The sequence below is a fragment of the Tachyglossus aculeatus genome, chromosome 17 (assembly GCF_015852505.1).
Source record: "Tachyglossus aculeatus isolate mTacAcu1 chromosome 17, mTacAcu1.pri, whole genome shotgun sequence".
Classification (NCBI taxonomy): domain Eukaryota; kingdom Metazoa; phylum Chordata; class Mammalia; order Monotremata; family Tachyglossidae; genus Tachyglossus; species Tachyglossus aculeatus.
Genome location: NC_052082.1, coordinates 16,074,751 through 16,095,477, shown reverse-complemented (window position 1 = coordinate 16,095,477; position 20,727 = coordinate 16,074,751). Strand labels below are relative to the sequence as shown.

At 43.9% G+C, this 20,727-nt stretch overlaps 1 protein-coding gene across 17 annotated transcripts in view; it reads left to right on the top strand.

The window, feature by feature from the left end:
- The window catches only part of DOCK9 (dedicator of cytokinesis 9), a 245,483-nt gene that overhangs the window by 209,731 nt on the left and 15,025 nt on the right, over positions 1-20,727 (top strand). For all 17 annotated transcript variants that reach the window (XM_038759102.1, XM_038759096.1, XM_038759093.1 and 14 more), the window contains exons 40-45: positions 1,507-1,644; positions 1,770-1,952; positions 3,959-4,072; positions 4,492-4,707; positions 6,999-7,056; positions 9,526-9,632. In XM_038759102.1, coding sequence (XP_038615030.1) covers positions 1,507-1,644; positions 1,770-1,952; positions 3,959-4,072; positions 4,492-4,707; positions 6,999-7,056; positions 9,526-9,632 — 816 coding nt within the window. The remainder of the gene's footprint in view (positions 1-1,506; positions 1,645-1,769; positions 1,953-3,958; positions 4,073-4,491; positions 4,708-6,998; positions 7,057-9,525; positions 9,633-20,727) is intronic.

Sequence of the window (20,727 nt, the reverse complement as noted above, 5' to 3'; positions counted from 1 at the left end):
TTTCCTATAATATGCAGTACTTACTGGGCCCCTACTATGTGTGGGGCACGGTACTAAGCACATGGGAGAGAATTAGCATACATAATCCCTGCCCTCAAAGGTCTAAAGTCTTGGGGAAGAAGGGAACTAATCTCTCATCTCCATACTCTTATTTCCCCCCCTCTACTATGTCACCTTTACAGCTGAGCCCTCATCCCTCTAAGCACATCAGTTCTTTCCCTACTGCCTCCCGGGGTCATAACACGTGGTGGCTTCCCCCTACATGTAATATATTTTAGTGTCTGTCTCCCTTGCTGTAAGATCGCCAAGGGCAGAATTCAAGTTTACGAACTCTCTTGAGCTCTCCCAAATGCTCAGGACAGTTGCTCTGCACAGAGTAAGTGCTTGGTAAATGCTAGTGATTGAAGGGGAAATAGACCCAAAATGATTTGCAGATAAAGAAACAAATGAATATCTACTTGCCGGCCGTATGGGGCACGTCATTTGACTTCTTCGTGCCTTAGTTTCTTCATCTGTAAAATGGGGATTAAACTCCCCTGCAGGCTGTGAGCCCCATCTGGAATAGGGACTGTGTTTGAGCTGGTCATCATGTATCTACCCCAGCACTTGTTATGGTGTTTGGCACAAAGCAATCACTTAAATACAACAGTTCTTCATATTATTAGTCCTATAATTATCATCCATTTTTGAGTCATCTCAGATAAGTCTAGCAGTTTTCATTAGGCCTTCCAAGCCCAACCTATCTGATGTTCAGGTTGTTTTGGCAACAGAATTTCCACCCGACTCATGAGAATGAATCAAGGTTGGTACACTTGAATGAGTGGCTGACTCAGGTTGATTGCTACCACCATCTTTTCCATATTATGGCATTTCAGTTAACGTTGTCTCATAAGGGTGCTGATAAGACCAGCTATAAGATGGCGACAGCAGCTGCAAGAACCTGTAGCTGAGGTGGGTGATAGACTTTTGTTGCCAGTGACTACCTAACCGTTAATTCTTGGTCTCTGGCAGATTTCCTCAACGGCTTAGTAAGGCTGTATCTGCCTAACTGAAGGCAGCTGCCTTGCTTGAGTGAACTTATTCAGTTGACATATCACTGGGTCAATGATCAGCATGTATTAACTTCTTTCTACATTGTATTTGAAAATTTGCTATGACTCAGATCAGTGCCGATGATGAGAATTCCCATGTATGAATATAACTTAGGTCTTCAATTAATAAAAGGCCACATCGTCTGACTTTGTCTACGTATTGGTTGCGTTCAAGTCAGTCTGTTTTTGCAAACATCAGAAGTGCTCTAAGCAGTGCTGAAGATAAACTCCTAAAAGTACTTTGGAAGCATTTCTCCCTTTCAAGTGAAAATATAAAGGATTAGAAGATTGCATTAAACGAGGTAGTAAATTTACTCATTACATTTTCATTTCGGACAATGAACTTGCAAATGACCAACATTACATAAAGTGGCTGAGGAGTCTTACTAACTAAACTGTGAATGTCTGTTTCAAGAACCAGCTGCTGGCTGATCATGGACACAATCCACTGATGAAAAAGGTTTTTGACGTCTACCTTTGTTTTCTTCAAAAGCACCAATCTGAAACTGCTCTGAAAAATGTCTTCTCGGCCTTAAGATCGTTAATTTTTAAAGTAAGTAGTTGTATAGAAGCAATAAAGGAAATGTTTGCCCTGTAGATAGTTTCATCTCCTAAGTGAAACTGAAGGGAGACTTTCCTAAGGATAAATTTTGAATGGGTCTGTTTGCTTCCTTACAGTTTCCGTCTACATTTTATGAAGGGAGAGCTGACATGTGTGCTGCATTGTGCTATGAAATTCTGAAATGCTGTAATTCCAAACTGAGTTCTATTCGGACTGATGCCTCACAGCTGTTGTATTTTTTAATGAGGAATAACTTTGACTACACAGGCAAGAAGTCCTTTGTAAGGACACATTTACAGGTGGGTGTGATTTATCTTTTCTGTACAAATTCAAGTAGCTTGTATAGTGCTTCTTTACAGCTGGAGATTTGGACTTCCATATTCAGTAATCTGTAACTCCTTTTATATATACAGATTTGTTTGACAGTGTATTATCCTAGCAAAATATCATCTCAGCTGATACCAAATGTTATTATCAATACTTGCAGTATTCATTAAGTGTTTACTATGGGCTAAGCACTGCATTAAGCACTGGGATGAATACAAAATCAAATTAACCCTAAAAGAAGCCCTAGTGGGGGAAGACAGCCACCTATAACAATAAGAATGTTACAAACAGTAAATTAACAAATCACCAGTCCAAATTCAGATTTGTCAAAGGTAAAACTGAAAAGATGTGGGAATTTAACTATTGGATAGTTGAAGCTGAACTGATTGAAAATTAATTTCTCAGTTAATCAATCAGTTATATATATTGAGCACTTAACTGTGTGCTGAGCATTATACTAGTGCTTGGAAGAGTACAATATAACAGATTTGGTCGATATGTTCTCTGCCCACAAGAGGTTTACAACCTAGAGAGTGGGAGAAAGACCTTAAAATAAATTACAGATATTTAGAAAAGTGCTGTGAAGCTGAGTGTGGGGTGAATAAAGGGGACAAATCCAAGTGCAAAAGCGACACAGAAGAGAGAGGGAGAAGGGGAAATAAAGGCTTAGTCAGGGAAGACCTCTTGGAGGAGATGGTTTTTAGGGCTTTGAAGGTAGGAAGAGTGATAGGTCTGTCAAGTGCTTTAATGCCAATAGTGAAGAGTTTCTGATTGATGTGGAGGTGGATGGGCAACTGCTGGAGGTGCTAGAAGGAAGGGGGATGTGGACTGAAGTGTTTTTTTAGAAAAATGATCAAGGCAGCAAATGAAGTATGGACTCAAGTGGGGCAGGACAGGAGGCAAGAAGATCAGCAAGGAGGTCGATGTCGTACTCAAGTGTTTGGATCAAGGTGGTAGCAGTTTGGATAGAGTGGAAAAGGTAGATTTTAGTAATATTATAAAGGTAGAACCTACAGGATTTGCTGACAGATTCAATTTTTGGGTTGAATGAGAGAAATGAGTCTAGGACAATGCCCAGATCGTAGACTTGTGATACAGGAGGTGGTGGTGCCGTCCACAAGTGTCTACATTGACGGGAATGTTAGATTGTTAATTTCTCAAGCATGCTTCTTAGAAGAAAAGAGGTGAAACATGCCATGCTATCTTTGACTCAAATTTCAAAGGAACTGCTGACCCTCCTGTTGGTCATAACTTAAGTCTGCTGTGTGTAGGGCCTGTTCCAGGCATGAGTAAAATAGTTGTGTTCTCACAGATCTGAGCATCAAAGGACCTGAGGCTAGTCCCAGCTCTACTACTGGCCTTCCGTGAGATTTGGGCAAATCACTCTGCCTGTCTGGGCCTCTTTGCCCAGCTCTAGATTTGTGGATGATAGTGCCTGCTTCTCTCTGCCTCATTGGGATACTTTGGAGATAGAATGAAATAAGTAATGAAACTGCACTTTGGAAAAATATGGAAAACAAACTCACTATCATTATCATCCTTACTATTGTAATTATTCATATTATCGTTGGAAGAAATTTTTTATTAAAAAACCTCACTGACTGAGGTGGCCAAATTTTCATCCATGCCAAATATCAAGGATTAGAAACTTACAGTGAAGTAAAAAAAGTACAAGTAGCAATAATCATTCAGGTAAAAATGATTTTTCTAATTTCCATTCTTGCGTGTTCTGGTGATGACTATTTCCTTGACAAGTGTACTGTTTTTGTGTACTTTGTGGCCTTCTATAATGATTCTATAGAAAAGAAAGCATATTTCAAACAATTTTGTTTCCTTAAAATAATATCCTTCTCTTAAAATAGTCCACCAGTATTCCCATTGCTCTGTTCTCCTGCAGCTTAGCAACTGAACATATACTTACTTTTTAAAATGGAAGTTAGAATGTGCATTGTCAAGATCATGTTTGTGTCTCTTTCAGGTTATTATATCCGTAAGCCAGCTGATAGCAGATGTTGTAGGAATTGGAGGAACAAGGTTCCAACAGTCTCTTTCCATCATTAATAATTGCGCCAACAGTGATAGGATTATTAAGGTGAGTAATATGTGTGTTCACTCCTCAGCAGAAGTCTAGACTAGGGAGTGGAGGAGCACTTAGTCTCCAGTCAGTGCTCTGGTGCGTTGGCATGCTAGCAGAGAAAAAAGCAACGTGGCTTAATGGATAAAACACAGGCCTGTGAGTCAGAAGGACCTGGGTTCCAATCCCGGTTCTTCCATTTATCTGCTGTGTGACTATGGGCAAGTCACCTTACTTCTCTGTGCCTCAGTTACCTCTTCGTAAAGAGGGGATTCAGACTGCGAGCCCCCTGTGGGACAGGGACTGTGTCCAACCCGATTTGCTTGTATCCACCCCAGCACTTAGTACAGTGCCTGGCACATAATAAGTGCGTAACAAATGCCACTTAAAAAGAGGAAAAAAAAAGTAACTCACGTGTCATCTCACTGTCGTTTCAGCACACCAGTTTCTCCTCTGAAGTGAAGGATTTGACGAAGCGGATCCGCACCGTCTTAATGGCCACGGCACAAATGAAGGAGCATGAGAATGACCCTGAAATGCTAGTGGATCTCCAGTACAGCCTGGCTAAGTCCTATGCCAGCACTCCAGAGCTCAGGAAGACTTGGCTGGACAGCATGGCAAGAATTCACGTCAAAAATGGGGATCTTTCTGAGGTAATCTCATGCCAGAGACTCTGGGTTTTAGTGACAGGTAATTAAATGGATTCTGTTTCACCTGTTCTCCCTTCCCACTCAGATTTTGAGCCCTCTGTGGGACAGAGACTGTGTCTGACCTACAAAGTTTGGCACCTAGTTAGAGCTTAACAAAACCCATCATTATTATCCCATGATTTAATCCACCGGTAACCAGTTTTAGAAATGTATTCTCCAACAGTTCAGAGCTATCTAGATGAGGCATCAGAAAAGCAAGGATCCGATGGATGCAGTCAACTAATAATGATACTGCCAAGCTTCACAGATAATATTCAATCAATTGTATTGAGTGCTAACTGTGTGCAGAACACTCTACTAAGCGCTTGGGAGAGTACAGTATAACAGAGTTAGTAGACACATTCCCTGATCACCATGAGCTCACAGTCTAGAGTAATTATAATAGTAAATGAAACAGAGTAATTAATGATCAGGGTATTTAAGTTTTTGTATGTGCTGGGCACTATACTAAGTGCTTGGGTAAATACAAGGTACAAGATAATTGGGTTAGACACAGTACTTGCCCCACATAAGGCTCACAGTCTTAATACCCATTTTAAAGATGAGGTAACTGAGGCACAGGGAAGTTAAATGACTTGCCTGAGGTTACACAGTAGACAAGTGGCAGAGCCGGGTTTAGGTCCTCTGGGTAAATACAAGATAGATGCAAGAGTCCTTCAGGCCCATGAGGGAAGTATTATCAACTCTATTCACATTCAACCTTGCAAGCATGGGGCAAATCTAGCCACAAGTTGGAAAACACCTCATTTTCTCAATCAATCAAAGATATGTACTGTGAGCCCGTTCTTGGGTAGGGACCGTCTCTATATGTTGCCAACTTGTACTTCCCAAATGTTTAGTACAGTGCTCTGCACACAGTAAGCACTCAATAAATACGATTGATTGAATGAATGAATGAACACCTACTGGGTTCATTCCATCAGTCGTATTTATTGAGCATTTACTATGTGCAGAGCACTGTACTAAGCATCAGGAAGAGTACAGCAACAGACACATTTCCTGCCAACAATGAGTTTTCAGTCTAGAGAGGGGGAGATAGACAGTAATAAAATAAATATATTATGGATATGTACATAAGTGCTGTAGGGTTGGGGCAACCTCAGTTACCTCGTCTGTAAAATGAGGATCAAGGCTGTGAGCCCCATGTGGGACAGGGACTGTGTCCAACCTGATTTCCTTGTATCTACTCCAGCACTTAGACAAGTGCTTGGCACATAGTACGCGCTTAACAAATACCACAGTTTGAAAAAGGAACCATGTTAATGCACTAGGCACATTTTGAGGACAACCAGAGAAAAACAGCAACAGAATCCACACCTCTGTACTAATCATTTAGGAGAGTTTCTGTTACCTTGAGGCTCGTCCTTGTATGATTGGCAGCAGTGAGTGTCCATGTTTGAGCAGGTCAGCAGTGAAGCAGAGGCTCATCACTGAGATGCTACCCTGAGGAACCCTGTCTTTTCAGGCATTCCAGTGGCCCCAGAGGGCCCTAATTTAGTACTGCTTGGCCTTCAAATCTAGATTCTAGTCATGCCCATATTGCCTGTAATTCAAGTTCCGTTCATATTAAGATTCAAAATGCTGTCTTCCCTGTGAATGTGTCTGCAAGAGCTAATCCCCTTCAAAATTCTTGTAGACATTTATGGACTTCAAGAAAAATGAGTCAGTTGAGTTGAAACTGAATTTTCAGCATAGCCTCAGAGCCAGAATTATTTCCCTGCTTCTTTTTCCGTCTTCAAGAATCTCCTTTCCAGTTCTGGCAGAGAAGGATTCCTCCCTCCCTTTCCCACCCCTGTGTGACTTGTTTCCTGAAGTGGGCAGGGAATGTGAATGCCAATTTTATTGTAGTGTACTCTCCCAACTGCATACTACAGTGCTCTGCCCACAGTAAGTGCTCAATAAATACCACTGATGGATTGATTGACTAGGAATTTAGCAGAGGTTTTGAAGCCTGCAGCTTTGGACATGGTTAGCAGCCTGTGGTTTCGGAATAGATGGGTCTGTCCTTTAGAATTTGACTCCCTGTTTCCATTCTATAGTTCTAGTTAGCATCTTTGTTACCTTGCCGCCACGCATGTTCCCCTTCGAGTCAAAGATGAAATGACCTTCAGGGTTTGAAAGCAAGGATTGGCATTTTGAAGTCCTGTGCAACTTCATTTTTCCACATTCCTCTGTATTATTCCTTTCAACCACATGCTATATAAATGACGTTTCTAATGTGTTCTGTTTTACAGGCAGCAATGTGCTATGTGCATGTAACAGCACTGGTGGCCGAATATCTCACCAGAAAAGGTAAGAGATGATTTTCGGTCTTCAGAGAGGCTGATGGGTGACTCCAGTTTTTCAAGAGGCAAGGGGTGACAATCCCTCCTTTCCACAATTCCCCCCCGGCCCTTTTGTGATGGTCGCTGACTTCCAGTAGGCCTATTGGCCCTAATTTGTACTTCCCAAGCGCTTAGTACAGTGCTGTGCACACAGTAAGCACTCAATAAATACGATTGATTGATTTAGAATGACACATTTTTAGGAGGATGGCAATTTTTCAGGGAAAAAAAATTTAAATCTAAAACCTTTCCTATGACTAATATAACATTCCAGTGCACATTTATTTTTTCAATTAGTGTCTGTCCCCTACAAACTGCACGGGTATCCTGGAGGGCTCAATGTGGTGGGATTCTTCGTGTGACTTAGTGGTCCCGGAAGTGAGCACTCCCAAAGAGAGCACTGTCTCATAACTAAGGGCAACAGGAGATAATAGTAAAAATAGTAATAATTATGGTATGTGTTAAGGGCTTACTATGTGCCAAGCACTGGGGTGGATACACAGTAATCAGGTTGGACACAGTCCCTGTTCCACATGGGGCTTGCAGTCTTAATCCCTGTTTTACAGATGAGGGAACTGAGGCCCAGGAAATGACTTGCCTAAGGTCACACAGCAGACTAGTGGCAGAACTGGGATTAGAACCCTTGAATTTCTTACTCCTAGTCCCATGCTCTATCCAGTAGGCCACACTGCTTCTGTGGGAGTCAATGCCACTCGCTCTCTAGGGGAAGGTGCAGGGCCAAATCTGCCCCTGGCTGTGACAGTGCTAGTTGATGTGCTTTGCCCACCAAGCTCCCGCTCTGCCCCATCCTGATACAGTTCATCCTGGCTAGCCAGTTTGCCCCTTTGTTGCCCCTTGATTGACCCTAGACCTTGCTGTAAGGCCTGAATTAAATCCGGCAGTTTTCAAGAGCTGACCGTCTGCCACTGTTGAAGATGTCACTCGAGGGGGCCAGTGACCTGAACTTTATAAGAGGAGATTTGGAGACTCAGTTATTTGAAGAGAAGAAACAGTTCTTAATGCCTTATAACTCCAGCCCGACCATGAATATTTTCTACCTTCTCAAGTCCCAATAGCTGGAATTGTCTTCTTAGCGTGGAGTTCTTCTCTTCAAGCTTTGCATGGGAGGAGTTTGCTCTCTCTCCATTCTTGTCCCCTTTCTGTGTACTATAAATAGGCAATGTAAGTGGAACTTTTAACTAAAGCGATTTTTAAACGGTTTACAATCATGGAAACAACAATTATAAAGAAAGGTGAAGAAACTGGGGGTGGAAACTAACTGGTAAAAATAATAATTGTATTGTTAAGCGCTTACTACGTGTCAAGCACTGTTCTAAGTGCTGGGGTAGATACAAGGATCATCAGGTCCCACATGGAGCTCACAGTATATGCAGGAGGCAGAACAGGTATTGAATCCTCATTTTGTAGATGAGGGAACTGAGGCCCGGAGAACTTAAGTGACATACCCAAGGTCACAAAGTAGACAGGAAGTGACATTCATTCATGCAGTCGTATTTATTGAGTGCTTTCCATGTGCAAAGCACTGTACGACACTTGGGGGAGTACATGATAACAACAAACAGACACTTTCCCTGTCCACAACAAGCTCAAAGTCTAGAGGGGGAGACAGACATTAATTATGTACATACATAAATATTTACTTATTTATGCTGAGCTGTACTTTCCAAGTGCTTAGTACAGTGCTCTGCACATACGACTGAATGAATGAAGGAATAAATAAATAAATTGCAGATAATATATATGTGCTGTGGGGTTGGGAAGGAGGATGAATGAAGAGAGCAAGTCAGGGCGACGCAGAAGGGAGTGGGAAAAGAGGAGAGAAGGGCTTAGTCAGGGAAGGCTTCTTGGAGCTGTGCCTTCAATAAGGCTTTGAAGTGGGATGGCGCTGGGATTAGAACCCAGGTCCTCTTAGTCTCAATCGGTTAAAGGAGCAGGAAGGGAAGTAAGAATTGACACTGGCTTCCTCTCTTAAATGTGTGCGCGGAACACTTGAAAGGCAGTGTTGTGGGCAGGCCACCTTGATTTCCACCCCCAGGACTCCAAGGGAACTTCGGGGGGCTAGAGCCCTCAGCGGGGACTATTCCGGTAGCCCCTATGGCTCTGGAGGCAAGTTGGAGGAACAGCGGCATCTGCTCCGTCTCCCATGAGGAACAGCCGGCTGGCAGCCATGCTCCAGCCATACAAGGTGGTCATCCCACTGCTGCTGGGAGATTCCTGGGGTGTTACTTAGAGTTGAATCCGCCCGGCCGCTGCCACGAATCTGGGAACGGAAACAAGCACCGAGACCCCGGGGTTGCCCCCGGAGCCACGAGGCTGGAAGGGACCCGGGGAGGCCGCTCGGTTCATCCCTCCACCCGCCTTCAGATAGCTGATGTTGAAGCTAAATCCCTAAAAAGTTCTCTCTTGCATTTCCCAGGCATGTTCAGGCAAGGGTGTTCAGCCTTCAGGGTCATCACGCCAAATATAGACGAAGAGGCCTCGATGATGGAAGACGTCGGGATGCAGGATGTCCATTTTAACGAAGTGAGTGGAAATGTTTCTCGCTAGTGTTTCTTGGTTTTTTGCCTGTTTTACATTTATATTCTCCCTTTCGCTATATGTGGTTCTCCTGCCTACCAAGTCCTGTCTTCCCTGGGAGCAGCCAATACTAAAAGAAGTGATCAGAGAGATAAAGCCCACTTTTAAAAAATGGAAAGCCAACTTAAACCATTAAAACAGGAAAGCCCTAATATTCTAAGATATCAGGACATCATTACACTTGATTAAACTGTAAATTCCTTGAGGGCAGGGACCATCATCCTCCCTGTCTCAGAAGCCCATAACCTTGACATTATCTTCGACTCATCTCTCTCATTCAACCCACATATTCAATCTGTCACCAAATCCTGTCGGTGCTACCGTCACAAATTTTCTTCTCCACCCAAACTGCTACCATGTTAATCCAAGCATTTATCGTATCCCACCTTGAATACTGTTGACCTCCCTCCCTCTATCCCACCTTGAATACTGTTGACCTCCCTCCCTCCTGCCTCTCCCAACTCCAGTCCACACTTCATGCTGCTGCTGGAATTATTTTTCTACAAAAATATTATTTTTCTACAAAAATAATGTCCCGTCCATGTTTCCCTACTCCTTTAAGGAGTTGCCCATCCACCTCCACATCAAACAGAAACTCCTTACCATCGGCTTTAAAGCTGTCAGTCACCTTGGCCCCTCCTACCTCATCTCGCTCCCCTCCTACTATAATCCAGTCTGCACACTTTGCTCCTCTAATGCCATCCTACTCACTGTACCTTGATCTTATCTATCTCGCCACCAACCTCTTATTCACATCCTGCCTCTGGCTTGGAAAGTCATCTCTCTCCATATCTGACAAGCTATCTCTCTTCCCCCATCAAAGCCTTATTAAAAGCACATCTCCTCCTAAAGGCCTTCCCCAACTTCCCTCATTTTTTCTACTCCCACTCTGTCCTCCGTTGCCCTTAATAATAATAATGGCATTTATTAAACACTTACTATGTGCAAAGCACTGTTCTAAGCACCGGGGAGGTTACAAGGTAATCAGGTTGTCCCACAGGGGGCTAACAGTCTTAATCCCCATTTTACAGATGAGGTAACCGAGGCCCAGAGAAGTTAGGTGACTTGCCCAAAGTCACACAGCTGAGGAGTGGCGGAGCCAGGATTTGAACCCATGACCTCTGACTCCAAAGCCCGTGCTATTTCCACTGAGCCACGGTGCTTCTCTACCACTCTGCTGCCCTTGCACTTGGACTTGCACCCCTTAGTCAGCCTTCCCTCAGCCCCACAGCGTTTATGTACATATCTGTAATGTATTTATTTTTAGTAATATCTGTCCCCCCATCTAGACTTTAAGCTCAATGTGGGCAGGGAACGTGACTACCAACTCTGTTTATTCCTTATTCTCCCAAGTGCTCAGTACAGTGCTCTGCACCAGTAAGTGCTCAATTAATACAATTGATTGATTGATTGCTTTTATTCTCCCAAATACTATTAAGCAGCAGTGATTGGTTAAAATACAGTTGTGAAATTAAAGAACAATTTGAAGAACAAATGAAGGTAATATATTAATAAGACTGTAAGCTCCTTGTGGGCAGAAATCATGTCTATCAACTGCATGGTACTGTACTCTCCCAAGCTCTTAGTTCAGTGCTCTGCACACAGTCAGCACTCATAATAAATAACATTGATTTATTGATTGATTAAAAGGGCATTTATGCTAGTTCCACACCAAAGGTTTAGAAAAACACAAAATGGAGAAATCCCAGTATTGGAAGGGATGGTCTGTCATGGACAGAAGAGTGGCTAAGAGGCAGGAAACAGAGAGAAGCATAAATGGTTACTTTTCAGGATGGAGAAATAGTGGGGGCTCTCAGAGATCAGTGTTAGGAACAGTTTTGCTTTGCAACTTCATAAATGATAAAGAAGAAGGAGGGTGCAAGTGAAATCTCCAAGCGGGCAAGTAATGCTAAGCTCCTCAGGGCAGTGAAAGGCCATGCAGGTGGACATTGCAGGAAGGCCACAGAAAGTCGACAGATGGCTTTCAGCGTCACCTAGGGTAAACCAGTGTATTTAGGGAAAAATAACCCAAGGTCCAGCTAATTTATAGTGAGCTTTGAGCTGTCAGTTCTGACTCAGGAATGCAGCCTCAGAATCACTGTCGACTATTCCTATATACCATTGGTCCGATAGAAGCCCAGCAAGCCAACCGATTGCCGGACACTGTTAGAAAGATAAAACCAAAAAGGCAAATTTTGCTACTGTATCAAACCATGATTCACCTACTTTTAAAGTACCACAGGCAGTTCTGGTCACTCTGTCTTTCAAAGGATTCACTCAGTCTCAGAGATTCAGAGGAGGACAGTGAAGGTCATCAGGGGGTGGAGAAGCTTTCCTATGAGGACAGATGAAAAGGTTGGGGATTATTTAACCTAAAAGAACAGAGGCTGAGGGGATTTGAATCTGCGATATCATGAAGGCTGTAAATAGGGAAATATAATAATAACAATTTTTTAAAATGTGGTATTTGTTCAGCGGTTACTATGTGCCAAACCGTGTACTAAGCACTGGATACCGTATTAAGTGCTGGCAAACATGAAGTGGTTCACCACGCCGGGACGTATTGAAGCTGGAAAATGGCAGGATCCAAAACAACAAAAGAAAACCCTCAGCAAATCGGGGTCCAAAGTACAGCTTGAATATAGTGATCTCGTTGGGTAGGAATCCCCAAACTAACTCTGTGGCAGAGCTCAATGTGGAACTTTGAAAACAGGGGACAGGAAACAGAACTTTGGTGGAAAATTGTTAATAGAAGCCACTCTGAGATAATCGAACCTGCAGCCTCAGGACATTTTTATCAGTTATTTGTCAAACTGTCTTTATCCTTTTCACCCAGCATAAAATTAGTAAATTTTTAACAAAGTCCAGAGGGCATGAAATTCTGGAGTGATTAGAATCTGACTGGAAGTGGGATTGTAAATGTGTTGTTCATGTCTTGAGCAGGCAAGAGGATGGAACCTAAGGAAGTTGGTGTACAAACAGAGCCAAATAGCCCAAGCGATTTGTTGGCGTAACGTCTCTTAGGAAAATTGCCTTTTCCTGAAAAATCCTGGGTGGGAAACAGTGTCTTTGGGGAAAAGATTATGTGAAAGATAATCCTCTTGTCTGTAAACTCCCTGTGGGCAGGGAATATGTTTACCAACTTTGTTGTATTGTACTATCCCAGGCATCTAATACAATGCTTTTATACAGAAGTGTTCAATAAATACCACTGATTGATAATTGGTAATTAGCCAAATGATGCAGAGTGCTGATGACTGCTAATGTGTTCACTGTCATTCATTTGTAAGTCCCCACATAGAGCTCTTCAAAGTAAGGCAAGGGACTACGTGAGATTAAACTTGGCACACAATAGGGAGTGCAACTTAATTTTCAGAGATAATAATAATGATGATGATGATGGCATTTGTTAAGCACTTACTATGTGCAAAGCACTGTTCTAAGCACTGGAGGGGATACAAGATGATCAGGTTGTCCCACGTGGGGCTCACAGTCAATCCCCATTTTACAGATGAGGTAACTGAGGCTCAGAGAAGTTAAGTGACTTGCCCAAGGTCACACAGCAGACATGTGGCGGAGCCGGGATTCGAACCCATGACCTCTGACTCCAAAGCCCGTGCTCTTTCCACTGAGCCACACTGCTTCAGAGATATTAAGTTCTGTGGCTCCAGGTTAAGGGAACATTGTCTTCTTTAGAGGAAAAAAGGCATGGAAATAATAGAATGTATTTCTGACCAGTCTACAAGCTTCTTGAGGGCAGGGATCATGTCCGTTGTACTCTTCCAAGCGCTTACTTCAGTCCTGTGCCCAGAGTAAACTCTGAGCTCCATAGGGATCATCATAATGATAATAATGGTATTTGTTAAGCGCTTACTATATGCTAGGCACTCTGCTAATTACTGGGGCGGATACAAGCAAATCAGGCTGGACACAGTCCCTGCCCCATATGGGGCTCACAGTCTCAATTCTCATTTTACAGATGAGGTAACTGAGGCATAGAGAAGTGAAATGATTTGCCCAAGGCCACACAGCAGACAAGTGGTGGAGCTGGGATTAGAACCCATGATCTTCCAGGCCTGTGCTGTAACCACTATGCCATCCATGCTGCTTCTCCCATCATGTCTACCATACTCTTCTAAGCACAACTCTGTTTCATTGTGCTCTCCCAAGCACTTAGCATAGTGCTCTGCACACAGTAAGTGCTCAGTAAATACTCTGAGCTAGTGGAAGGACAGTAGGCTTTCCTAGGATGGGTTTCAGCCCCTTTTTTTGAGCACGTTTCATCACACTAGGCATGCTGCCTATCCTAGAATCCTGTTCATTGTTCTACATAATTACACCATGTCTCTGTCACAGCCTCCTTTCATTAAATAATTTCTGCCTGCAAGTCACAATTCTTCATTGTCATTAGAGATGTGTGATGCTAATCACATGCAGTCTCTATTCTCTCAGAGCTTATAACCTGGAATGAGGTGACATTTAAATAGTCTCCAGGAGAAAGATAGCAATCTGGGTCTCCTTCTGGGCAGGGAATGTGACTACCAACTCTGTTGTTGTGTACTCCCGTGGGTGCTTAGTACAGTGCTCTGCACACAATAAATGCTTAATAAATATGATTGATTGATTGATTGAACCTTCACAGCCAGAGTTCTTAGGCACCAGGAACCCTCCCCCTTCCTCCCCACAGTCCATGGCTACCTCAGGCCCATTGAAGTGGGGTGTGGAGAGAAGCCCTTATTTCACGGGGAGGTAAAATTTAGAGTATTGGGAAATTGTTTCCAACTATCTAGGCCCCAAGGGAGGCAGAGAGTTGTGACTCTTTTTGTGGTATTTATTAGGTGCTTACTATGTGTCAAGCATTCTTCTAAGCACAATTAATTGGAGCTCACAGTCTAAGTAGGAGGGAAAATAAGTATTGAGTCCCCAATTTAGAGTTGAGGAAACTGAGGCACAGAAAAGTTAAGTGACTTGCCCGAGGTCCCACAACAGACAAACGTTTGGCGGAGCTGGGGTTAGAACTCAGACCCGCTGATTCCCAAGCTTGTATTCTTTCCACTAGGCCACCCTGTTTCTTTCTGCAGGTGTTCAGACATTTCATTCTATAGTAGTCATTTTCTTTGAGTTTGTGACTCAGGGCTGTTGGATTATTTTATGCAGTGAGTTTTCCTATCTCTTTTTCTACCCTACCTTAGAAAACGAGCTCCTTGAGGACCAGGGATTGTGTTTTGTAATCTCCCAGGTTCTTAATGCTGAGTTTGAACTGGAGAAAGAACTCAATAGTCACCTGCAGTGATGGTGATAATGAAGTCAGGTATAAAAAAGGATAGAAGAACACCAGAAAAAACTGAAGGACTGCTTTCATCAGGCACATTTTACAGCCTCAGTGATAGGCCAGCAAGATTGATGCTTGGGGCAAAGGGATGCCTTTTTAAGCAAAGTGCAGTGACTTACCCTACAAAACACCCCCTGTGTGCCCAACCTCCATGTGGAGGTGGCAGCATGGAGGAAAAAGGGATGGAAAGACCAAAATGGCAGAATCTACTCGAGTAACAGGGTCCTGGAGCATTGTGACATGGCCAGTAGTGACTGAGTGGTGGCCAAGAGCCAAGGGCTGTTGATGCCAAGTTACCTCGTTACCTAACGATTGTAATTTGGCCTTATGGTGGTGCTTCTCACACTGGAGTGGTCTCAGAAATCATCACCTAATAGGAATTGTGGTATTTGTTAAGCACTTTATGTGCCAGGCTGGGGTGGATGCTTACAAATTGGGTTGGACACTGTCCTGGTCCCACATGGGGCACACAGTCTCAATCACCATTTTACAGATGATGTAATGAGGTACAGAGAAGTGAAGGTACTTGCCCAAGGCCACACAGCAGAAAAGTGGTCGGTGGGGATCAAACAGAGATGGGCTTAAATGCTTTCAAGCATAAAGTCTGATGGCTTTAGAACCATGGACAGGCCCATGCTCTGTCCACTTTGCTTAGTGAAGAAATGAATTAAAGGAGAGGAAAGGACTCATTCCCTCTTTCCAGTTTCTCACTGACTGAGCGGATGGGGAAGAGTGGTCTCTGTGGGGTAGGGATTCGTAGTACTAATTTCATCCACATGAGTATTCATTGTGTGCAGAGCACTTTGCTGAATCTAGAGCACCACTAGGCACTTGGAGTATATAATGAAAGTAGAAGTCCCAGATACCTTCTCTTGAGGATTTTACATTCCTAGAAGCAGAGATCATGGGATGGATAAAATACAATCAATCCATCGGTGGCATTGAACATTTAATGTGACAGAGCACTATACTAGCTCTTGAGAGAGTACAGTAAAGGTAGTAGTTGCAATCACTTCCCTCAAGGAATTTACAGTATATGCAAATATATGACAAGTGCTCGGATCAGTATGGAAGCAGTTTGGATTGAAAGGAGGGGGCAGATTCTAGAGATGTTGTGAAATCAGAACCCACAAGATTCAGTGACTGAATATGCAAGTTGATATGCAAGAGATAATTCAAGGATGTAACTTGACAGAAGCAGCCTGGCTCAGTGGAAAGAGCCCGGGCTTTGGAGTCAGTGGTCGTGGGTTCAAATGCCGGCTCCACCACTTGTCAGCTATGTGACCTTGGACAAGTCACTTAACTTATCTGGGCCTCAGTTACCTCATCTGTAAAATGGGGGCTGACTGATCACCTTGTATCCCCCCAGCGCTTAGAACAGTGCTTTGCACATAGTAAGTGCTTAATAAATGCCATTATTATTATTATTAATGACATGGTTAAAGGCTTGTGAGACAGGGAGTATGGTAGTGTTGACATCAGTGTAGAGAAAGTCATAGAAGAAGGTTTAGGACATCACATTTGAAGTGGGCAGGGGGCATTGAGGGAGTGATTTCTGAAGGTGGGAGGAATTGCAAGATTGCAGAGAAGGCGAGGGTTTGGGGCTGGAGAGGTAGATTGGGGAATAATCACCCCAGAGATGGTAGTCGAAGCCACGGGAATGATTGTGTACTTCCGGGGAGCAGGTGTCAATGGAGATGAAAAATAGTCAGCCCTTTAGACCAACTGAATGGACCCACCAAGGTCCTGTAGGTTGTAAGCTCCTTGTGGGTAGGCATCACAGCTACCAACACTATTGTAACGTACTTTCCCAAGTGCTTAGTACAGTGCTGTGCATTTAGTAAGTGCTCAATAAATGCCATCGATTTACTGATGTCCTAGGACTGATCAGTCAGGGCAAAAAGGAAATGAGAGTCAAGGCAAGCGTTCATCCTGTAGGGTTTGAGGCCACTGCAATAGGTGAAACATCTGTAGGGGTAGAGGTGGGGTGAGTGAATGTGCTTCACGTAATAAATTGTGATGAAGAAGAGTCCAGTGCATCTGAACAAGGAGATATTTCCTAGGTTGTACTAATTGCACGAAAAGGGTACTTTCCAAATGCATGAAATGGATTTTATGGTTTTGTATAAAGCTATTAAAGTGTTGTTCCTTACAGTTCTCTGCACTTGCCTGCAATTAAGCAGTAAAAAAGAACACTAATTTAAGTATTAAACAAGGTGGTAAAGCCATCAGACTTTATGCTTGAAAGCATTTAAGCCCATCTCTGTTTGATCACTGAAAGCACAAGTTCCAGTGCGTTACCAGGATTGTTTCCTGTTTGGGAAAGAAATGATCTTGGGAAAACCTGGTTCACAAATGGTTTTTCTGCAGAGTGTCTTTCTCTCAAGTTTCCATTCTTCATTTTTCTTCCTAGAACCGATACCCACAATATTTCAACTCAGTCAATCAATGGTACTTGCTGAGCGCTTACTGTGTACAAGAGTATTTTACTAAGCGCTTTGGAAAGTACAGTACAGTAGAGTTGATATACATTAACCCTGCCCACAAGGCGCTTACAAGGTCCTGGTGGAGGCAGACATTAAAATAAATTATGGATAGACAAACTAGAGTGCTTAGGGCTAGAGTAAGAATTCAGAGTGCTTAAAAGGTATACAGCCAAGTGCCTAGGCAACAGGGAGAGTAAGGGAAATAAGTGCCTAATCAGGGAAGGCCTCTTGGAAGAGATGTGACTTTAGGAGGGTTTTGAAGGTGGGAAGAGTGGTAAACTGTCAGATATGAAGTGGGAGGGAGTTCCAGGCCCAAATGAGGACATGGGCGAGGAATCGGCTGATTGAGTGCCTTAAAGCCAATTCATTCATTCATTCAGTCGTATTTATTGCACTGTACTAAGTGCTTGGGAAGTACAAGTTGGCAACATATAGAGATGGTCCCTACCCAACAGCATGCTCACAGTCTAGAAGGGGAGAGAGAGACAAGACAAAACATATTAACAAAATGAAGTAAATAAAATAAATATGTACAAGTAAAATAGAGTAATAAATATGTACAAACATATATACAGGTGCCGTGGGGAGGGGAAGGAGGTAAGGAGGGGAGGATGAGGAGGGGGAGGAGGAGGAGAGGAAGGAGGGGGCTCAGTCTGGGAAGGCCTCCTGGAGGAGGTGATCTCGCACTAGGGCTTTGAAGGGAGGAAGAGAGCTAGCTTGGTGGATGTGTGGAGGGAGGACGTAGGCCGGGGGTCAATGGTGGGACAGGCGAGAATGAGGCACAGTGAGGAGGTTAGCGGCAGAGGAGCAGAGGGTGCGGGTTGGGCTGGAGAAGGAAAGAAGGGAGGTAAGGTTGGAGGAGGCGAAGTGATGGACAGCCTTGAAGCCGAGAGTGAGGAGTTTTTGCCTGATGCATAGGTTGATTGGTAGCCACAGGAGATTTTTGAGGAGGGGAGTAACATGCCCAGAGCATTTCCGCACAAAGATGATCCAGGCAGCAGCGTGAAGTATAGATTGAAGTGGGGAGAGACAGGAGGCTGGGAGATCAGAGAGGAGGCCGATGCAGTAATCCAGTCAGGATAGGATGAGAGATTGAACCAGGGAGATTGAACCAGGGAAGGGAGGGAGATAGAGCAGGGGCAGAGATGTAGATTTGGGTTTCATCAGCGTAGAGATGATAGTTGAAGCCGTGGGAGTGAATGAGTTCACCAAGGTAGTGAGTGTAGATAGAGAACAGAAGGGGACCGAGAACTGACCCTTGAGGAACCCCTACAGTAAGGGGATGGGAGGGGGAGGAGGAGCCCGCAAAAGAGACTGAGAATGAATGGCCGGAGAGATAAGAGGAGAACCAGGAGAGAACAGAGTCTGTGAAGCCAAGGTTGGATAGCATGTTGAGGAGAAGGGGATGGTCCAGAATTAATGAAGTAGGAGGCCAGATCGTTGGGGGTGAGGGAAGGAGGAGGGGGAGAAACAGGGGGCCTGAGAATGGAGTTAAATGTACGGAAGAGGTGATGGGGATGATGGGCGTGGGTGTCAATAAGGGAGGAGAAATAGTTTTGTCCAGCAGAGGAGAGGGCAGAGTTAAGGCAGGAAAGGATAAACTTGAAGTGAACGAGGTTGGCATGGTGTTTAGACTTTTGCCAGCAGCGTTCAGCAGCTCAAGCATAAGAGCGAAGGAGGCGGACAGTGGCAGTGATCCAGGCCAAAGAAAAGGAGTTTCTGTTTGATGGATGGGCAGCCACTGGAGGTTTTCAAGGAGTGGGGCAGGAGTGAAGTATGGACTAGTTGAGATGGGATATGACAAGTGCTTGGACCAAAGAGAGTGGTCCGCGTAAGGTAAATGCTAAGTGTTTGGGGGATAGAACTGTAGGGATTTGGTGACAGACTGAATGTGTGAGTTCAAGGACAGAGAGAAAAGTAGAGGATAATGCCAAGGTTGCAGGCTTTTGAAACAGGAATGATGGTGGTGGTGTCTACAGTGATAGAAAAGTTCTCCCATCTCCCATCCTCCTGTCTCTCTCCGCTTCAGTCTATACTTCACTCTGCTGCCCACATTATCTTTCTACAGAAATGCTCTGGGCACGTCACTCCCCTCAAAAATCTCCTGTGGTTGCCTCTCAACCTTCCCATGAAGAAAAAACTCCTCACTATTGGCTTCAAAGCTCTCCATCACCTCACCCCCTTCTACCTCATCTCCCTTCTCTCCTTCTCCAGCCCTGCCTTCACACTCCGCTCCTCTGCTGCTCACCTCCTCACTGTGCCTCGTTCTCGCCTGTCCCGCCGTCAACCCCTGGCCCACGTCTTAACTCTGGCCTGGAATGCTCTCCCTCCACACATGCGCCAAACTAGCTCTCTTCTTCCCTTCAAAGTCCTACTGAGAGCTCACCTCCTCCAGGAGGCCTTCCCAGACTGAGCCCTCCTTTTCCTCTCCTCCTCCTCCACGCCTCCCCATTGCCCCCCCGCCCTACTCCCTTCCCCTCCCCACAGCACTTGTGTATATTTGTACATATTTATTACTCTGTTTTATTAACCATGTGTATATAGCTATAATTCTATTTATTCTGATGGTATTGACACCGGTCTACTTGTTTTGTTGTCTGTCTCCCCCTTCTAGAGTGTGAGCCATTGTTGGGTAGGGACGTCTCTATATGTTACCGATTTGTACTTCCCGAACACTTAGTACAGTGCTCTGCACACAGTAAGCGCTCAATAAATATGATTGAATGAATGAATGAATGTTTATTCAATGTTAAAGTTGGGAGGACTTGGGGAAGATGAGTTCTGTTTTGGACATGCTAAACTTAAGGTGCTGGCAGACCGTCCGTGTAGAGCTGTCCTGAAGGCAGGAGGTAATGTGAGGCTGCAGAGGAGAGAGATTGGACCATTCATTTGCTAAGATTTAACCATTTATCTTTTTCCATTTTTTGTTCTTTGGCATTCGTAATGCTGTAACTAATTTGGCAGTTCCATTTAAAGTGAGGGCTAGAATCAGAAATGTGTGTGAATTTTCAGAACTTGTATTACAGCAGACATATGACCCAGAGATTCTTTCCATTTTAGCCTTGAACACAACATATATCTTTCCATAATCTCAGAACATTTGAAGAGAACTATACTGACTGCTGCCTGTCAATCCAGATTGGGTCACTTCTTCCTTTCATTGAAATCACATCCCTCCTGCCCATTGGCCCTCTTCATCAGAGTTGGTTAAACAGGGAAAAGA